The sequence below is a fragment of the Hyperolius riggenbachi genome, chromosome 1 (genome assembly GCF_040937935.1).
Source record: "Hyperolius riggenbachi isolate aHypRig1 chromosome 1, aHypRig1.pri, whole genome shotgun sequence".
Lineage (NCBI taxonomy): Eukaryota > Metazoa > Chordata > Amphibia > Anura > Hyperoliidae > Hyperolius > Hyperolius riggenbachi.
Window position 1 is genome coordinate 492,640,850 of NC_090646.1, and position 7,101 is coordinate 492,647,950.

The window sequence follows — 7,101 nt, forward strand, 5'->3', positions numbered from 1 at the left end:
CCCCTAAAACTGTGTGGTTCTTCGCTGCAGTTCCACTGACATCCAGCGGTGCACCAGCTCCTCAGTAATGATCAGCGGCTTCTGTGCATGTGTGGGCGCTCCTCTTGTGATAGCGCTCCTGCGGATGGGAGTGTTCCGTGCATGTGCAGAACAGTCATGGGAGTGTGAGAGGCACAGGTAGAAGCCGCTGACCCGGCCAGGTTGGCATTCATTACAGAGGGGCTAATGGCGCGCTGTATGTCAGTGGAACTGTGGCGAGGCACCACACAGAGTTCTAGGGGCTGGAAGAAGCTCCAGGTAAGTAAAGGATAGTGAATAGCTGTGTCTCATCTAAAGCAGTATTGCAGCTGAAGGAAACATTTCAGAGCTGCTACCACCCCCACACTAAGTTAATTTTTACTATACTTTATAAAAGCTGCAGAAGTGCCCTTTGGCAGAAACCACATCACGTTTCACATCCTCATATTTATAAAAGTTGCGATTACTTGAAGAGATTGTCACATAAGGGATTAGCACTTGTCACATTTGTGCAAATTATTAACGATTGGCTCATTTCTGCTAGTTGAGTCTTTATTAATAAGTCAATCAGCCTGGTCGCCTCTTTACTTTACAAGTGGAAAATGCTATGGGCTATAATGGAGTTCTGTGGAGTTTGGGTCAAACACCCATCCATAACACTTTCTTTTTTAAAGGAAACCTAAAGTCAATAAAAAAAAATCCAGTTTACCTTACGTGGGCCTCCTACCGTACCCCCGCAGCCGCCCTGTGCCCTTGCCATGACCTACCGATCCTCCATTCCCCTGCAGGGACCCAGTTTAGTTTTTGGCGACTTAGCTAGTCAATGGCCACTGCACCTGGGCAGTGGATTGCGCTCCCGTCGCCAGGACGCCCCCGGCAACATGCACAGAACACTCCCAGCGACCGGATCATGATTGAGGACATGCAGGGCCACACAGACACAGTGGCCATCGACTGGCTGAGACGCCGAAAAACAAAACTGGGTCGCTGTTGGGGGGACCAGAGGATCAATATGTCACTGCACGGGCACAGGGTTGCTTCAAGGGGGTGGTAGAAGCCCCAGATAAGGTAAACTGGATTTTTTTCATTGACTTTAGGATTCCTTTAAGCACTTTAAGTAGTGATCTTCAGATACTGGGCTTTTTCTTGAGATACTGTTGCTTTTTCAGATGTGAAGTAATGATCACAACTTCTAATCAGGTACTCTATTCAAGTGAATGGTGTTTGTTCATAGGAGGTAACTAAGCTAAAATTAGGTGAGCGGAGTAGCAGGACACTATATTTATAAATGACACAATTACAAAGGGGCAATTTTTTTTTTTTTTAAATGGAGAATAAAAAAATTATAAGAGTGTTAGCTACCTACCATTGTCGTAGTCCATTGTCCCCCTAAAACATTATTATATGTTATTTATATAGCACTGACATTTTCTGCAGCACTTTATAGACTACATGGTTCTGTAACTTTACTTTCTCAGATGAGCTCACAGCTGAATTCTGACTGTAGTTTTTACTTATATTCTACTCTGTAAAGTGCTGCAGAAGAAATGATGCTTTATAAATATGATAATAGTGTGGTAGTGGGCAGTGGACTATGACTGGGGTAGGGATTAGATTGTGAGCTTCTCTGAGGAACAGTTAGTGACAAGACTATATATACAGTACTCTTTGAAGGTTGCAGAAGATATATAAATATTTCATATGGTAGGAGGAATTAGACCATTAATATGGTAGGTATTAAATCGGGAGTTTTTCTGAGGATAGCAATGACTTCACTCTATATTTCTGTAATGTTTCAAAAAATGTCAGCACAAACTATCACTATGGTAGGGATGAGATTGTGAGATCCATGTTAATCAGTAAGCTGATCTACAGGTAATGTATCTTTGCATGCACATTAAAACAGCTGACAGCATGCTTATGTTGAATAGGGATGGCCCAGCCTTGGAGATCTCCTGGAGAAGCACATGATCAGTTTGATCAGCTGATAGATTTGTAAGGCTCTGATTTGCTGGTCATGATCATGTGTTAAACCAGGAAGTCATCACAGCAAATCAGAGGCTTACAAATCTATCAGCTGATCAAACTGATCATGTGCTTCTCCATGAGTTTTCCAAGGCTGGGCCATCTCTAATGTTGAAATCCCTGCCATGAGATTTACTGGTATGTGTTCCTTATCCGCTGAGTCCTGAATTACGGTACCAATCAGTACCAAGTCAGGTCCAGACTTCTGGTAGTCACGAATATGCCCACTGTCTCCCTTAAGGGACAGTGGGTAGGTGAAGAATACTGTGTCGTCATTGTGAGATGGCTCTGCACCTCCGGTACTGCAAGGCAGCCATGTGTGAACACAGAGTACCAAGCACATGTCCACGGTTTGAACAGTAAAAGTAAAACACTTTTTTTTCTTAATTTGTCACTATTTTTACCATGAGGAACAGGGGGTGGAGGTGGCTGCATTGCGATTTTCATTTTGCAGAAGTTTTTTTACTTTCAGGGAGAATTGTTGAACTATTTTTAATGGTCTATTTTATGTCTCTGAAAACACAAAAAAATGCTGTAATCAGAATCCTAAGATCCTCTACAGTTGTGCTTCTAAAAATGTCTAGTGAAGTAGAAGAAAGCCATATTCAGTGATGTTTGGGGCCGAAAAGCATTGAAGAAAAAATTAAACCCTTCAACTTTGGCTACCAGTGGCAGATACTACAGCGAATATGCTATTACATGTACCAGTGTACATTTTGGAGAGCTGGATGCTATCCTAGCAATTGGGTGGCATGCATCGTAGTATTTCATAGTATAGGTTGTATTCAAACATTATTACTTTTACAATCTATTCAAAGATTATTAACATTACAATCTATCATTTGACATATGAGTAGGGAGACTTTCATTATGAGCACCTTTCCACTAAAAATCGTGATCAGCATTGCAAGCACATGTTTGCTATTGCTCTTTTCTGTAGGAGTTTGAAAACATATTAAAGGCCAATCACAATTGCTGAAAAAATGCAGCGCATTTGCTATTGGCTAAAAATCAAACCACGAGGTGGAAAAAGGGTACCACAATTCTGTTATTGCCGTGCTGTTGCAATGGGCAAATCATGAGCAGTCCAGAAACACGGCTGCTGTAAAAGTGCCCTATCGGAGAACTGACAATATTTAAGTGGACAGTTGATGGTGTTCCATTATTGTGATGCTATACACTTAGGATAAACTCCAGTGACCTATAATAGAATATGGTAAATTATTTAGGATACCCAATTTTATATCAGTTAACTTGGTTTCAGCATCAAACACACTTCCTATATCTATATAATGGTTTGTAGCCTGACTCTTCCAGTGATGTTTAGCCTAGGCTGTTTATTATGCAGAACTCCCCTCCCAGAGTATTCTGGGAGACCAGGTGCTATGTCTGCCGGCTTTGGAACACACAGTAAACACACATTCTGCAGTGATGCACCTTCCAGCAGTAAAGATGTCGCCAACTGTGATAAATGTGAGAATGTAAATCATGATGTTAAAATGGGCAAACACTGACTAAATTATTTGTAAATTAATATTGTAAAAAATAAGCAATTTGATTAATTCAAGAAGTAGTTCAGTAAAGTAAAGTTCTTCTAATGTATTTTGGTAGATACATTTGTTTTTGAGTGCTTTTTTTGAGTGCTCTTAAGTAAATGTTTTTTTTCTTGTTTTTTGTTTTTTTAGGTGACATTGACCAGAAACCATATGTCTCTGGTGAAGGTGATGTTACAACTCACATCCTCAGTGGTACAGAGGACTTCCTCGTTCTGGCTTGTGATGGTTTTTATGATGCTGTGACATCTTCTGAAGTGCCTGGCCTTGTTCTAGGTCACCTCCAGGAGACCGGTGGAAATGGACAGCATGTAGCTGAGAGGCTGGTGTCTGCAGCTAAAGAGGCCGGCTCTAGTGACAACATCACAGTACTTGTGGTCTTCTTACGAGATCCAGCTAAAGTCCTAGAAGATTTTCTGGCACATGGAAGTGTGGAGGCGGAACCATTGTTTGATTTTGGAGGTGGAGGGGCAGAGGCTTTATCAGACCATGCAGGTTGATTTTGTCTTTCTGAAGATCATATTCTATTGGCCATATAGAAGTGAAACTCTCAGGATATTTTGCAAGGGAAAATAGTTATTTACTGGATCACCATGTGGTAAATTGTATCTCAAACAGACCCTCAGGCAGTCATCCAAATTTTAGTATCCTCAGCTAAGACAAGTTTATCAATTTTCTTGTATAAAACAAAAATGGATGATTCTTTTCTCAAGATGCTAATGAATGTTATAAGGGGCGGTGGACTTATTAAAGGGCCACTATTGCAAACAATATAACATTTAAAATGTGTGTGTTATACAGGGACAGATCTAGACCAAGTTGCGCCTGGGGCAAGGTCAGGTTTTGGCGCCTAAACTGCCATTCCCCATTCAAATTTTGCCGCCTTTTTAAGAATTCAACAAACTGCGCCTAGGGCAAGATACCCCCCACCCCCCCAGATCCGTCCCTGTGTGTGTACACATTTATGAGACGTACGTTTGTACCAGATTGAAATGCAATATAAATTAATTTTTTCTTATGTTCCTGTCACGGCATGCAGTAAAATCAGACAGAAATGGCAGGTTTTGGACTAGTCCATCTCCTCATAGGGGATGCTCCGATTTTTATTTCTTTTAAAATGCGTTTAATTGAACAGCAGTTGCTCAGTCCAACAGCAAAAACAGCATGCAAGCGGTGTAAGCAGGCTTGCTAACATCTTTGTATAGATCTTTTCCAGAGAGAACTTATGTAAAGAATAAAGAAGATTCTGAAAATCACCCATGACTGCCTACTGTGAGTGATACCAACATATGAGGAACATCATTTAAAGTGCATTTCAATCTGGGAGAAGTTTACTTTTTTTTTTTTACTTTTTGTGATCGTGGTCCTTTAAATGAGGAGTAGGGATGGTGGACAAGATGAATATACTCTAGGTTGGCTTGAAAATTGCAGAAGCTGCAGCGTAGTTTGCATGCAAACCCAGAATATGTACACCTCATCCACCATTACTAGTACGGAGACAGCATCATCAATCATCTCTTCTGAAAAGATCAGGTGAACATCTGGGGCTGATCATTCTCCTGTGTTACGTAATAGAGGAAGTAATCTGGGTTGATTCATTATCATTATCATAACTGCTCTGTCTGGGCAACTTCACAAATGTTCATGTTTTTTTGTTGTTGTCGTTCTTGTAACTGCCTTGATAGCCCACCAGTGCAAGTTTGCATGGAAATCAAGCATGTTTTAGCTGATGTTTCTCACCTTGTTTCTCTTGTTTTGGTCCATTTTATGTGTTAATTCTGTCTGTTGTAACGAGATTTTACAGTCTCCAACCTCAACTCCTGCTCAGATGATTGTTTTCCACATTTGTTACCTGTTATGATGCCTTTGATCATTTGATAGTTTGGCGTGCCCGTTTACCCTTTATCAGTGTACAGATGTTCTGCTTGGTTCTCTGCTGAGCAGAACATTCTATACATTTGGGGATGGGTAGACGAGCCAGAAGGCATACTCTTGGAGCTCACAATGGAAACTACTAGCAGTCAGCCAATTATTATCCAGTAGAAAGAAAGGAAGGTGTGGCACCACTTACCTTCTGCTGGACTTGGCAAAAACTGCAACTGCAAATAGTATATTCTACAGTCTGCATATATGTATCATCAAAAACTCATAATAATTGAGAACATACACAAGTATATACAAGATTATATCTAGGCTCTTGTTTTTGTACTTGCTGAAGATTATCCAACTTAGCAGACCTCCAAAGGGGAGGTGGCCAACATCAGCGCTAGCCGGTACCCCCAAAACAATCTCACACATTGTTTTGAGTGAGAAGTCTGTGTGTCCATAGCTTAACCATCTCCAGACCAGGCTGATTGAAATCTACACCCTGTTTGGGACCTGTTTTCCCTGCCAGGGTGTGTAGATTTCAGTCTCCGCACCGCTCTGCCGTCGCTGCACCCTACTCGCCCTGCTGTCGCTATGACAGCAGAGCTCTGTGAGCCAGTCAGGAACCCATTTCATCGGTTCCTGACCCTGTGATCACTGTGAGCCAATCACTGCGAATGAAGATGTGAATATAAATTGCTGTTAGGCAATACAGACAGACTTATTTCGACCACAACACCTGATAACCACTGCTCATATTCCTCTTCTTTCCCTGCAAGCGGGTAGTTCAGAATCGGAATCAGAATCAGAATCAATTTATTTTCGCCAAGTAAGTTTGCACCTACAAGGAATTTGTCTTGGCAGTTGCTTAACAAACACAAACAAAAAACAATACAAGGACAGACAGTGTGAATATTACAAGTTAAGGACATTATAAGTATAGTGGCAGTAAGCAATGTGAGAATTGTTCATGTTTAGTTCTGTGCTGATTACTTTCAGTCCTAGCAGCTCTAACGTGGTTCAGCATTAAGTATGGCTACCGCTTGAGGAAAAAAACTGTTCCTGTGTCTAGAGGTTTTGGTAGCGATTGACCGGAATCTTACTCCTGAAGGCATGCGCTGGAAGATGGAGTGAGCTGGGTGAGAGGGGTCAGAGGCAATTTTGGTTGCTCTCTTTCTGCACCTGCTAGTGTAAAGATCCTGCAGGGAAGGTAAGCTACAGCCAATTATCCTTTCCGCTGATCGGATGATGCGCTGCAGCCTCCCCTTTTCTAATGCTGAGCAGGAGCTGAACCATACAGTCATGGATGATGTTATGGTGGATTCGATGATTGCAGTGTAGAACTGCACCATTAGCTTTTGAGGTAGGCCAAACTTTTTCAGCTGCCGCAGATGGTACATTCTCTGTTGTGCTTTCTTGACAATAGTGGCAGTGTTGTTGTCCCATTTTAAGTCGTTTGAGATCGTGGACCCAAGAAACTTGAATGACTCTACTTGGGTTATTGTGGATCCATTTATGGTTAAGGGGAGGTGCTGGGGGGGAGATCTCCTAAAGTCTATTATCATCTCCATGGTTTTGAGAGCATTTAGTTCTAAGTTGTTGCTGCTGCACCAGGAGGAAAGCTGTCCCACCACATGCC

At 41.7% G+C, this 7,101-nt stretch overlaps 1 protein-coding gene across 1 annotated transcript in view; it reads left to right on the forward strand.

The window, feature by feature from the left end:
• Window positions 1–6,505, forward strand: part of PPM1F (protein phosphatase, Mg2+/Mn2+ dependent 1F) — a 59,825-nt gene extending 53,320 nt beyond the window's left edge. The window contains exon 7 of the mRNA XM_068271570.1: window positions 3,729–6,505. Coding sequence (XP_068127671.1) covers window positions 3,729–4,096 — 368 coding nt within the window. The 3' untranslated portion in view covers window positions 4,097–6,505. The remainder of the gene's footprint in view (window positions 1–3,728) is intronic.
• Window positions 6,506–7,101: the final 596 nt, after the last annotated feature.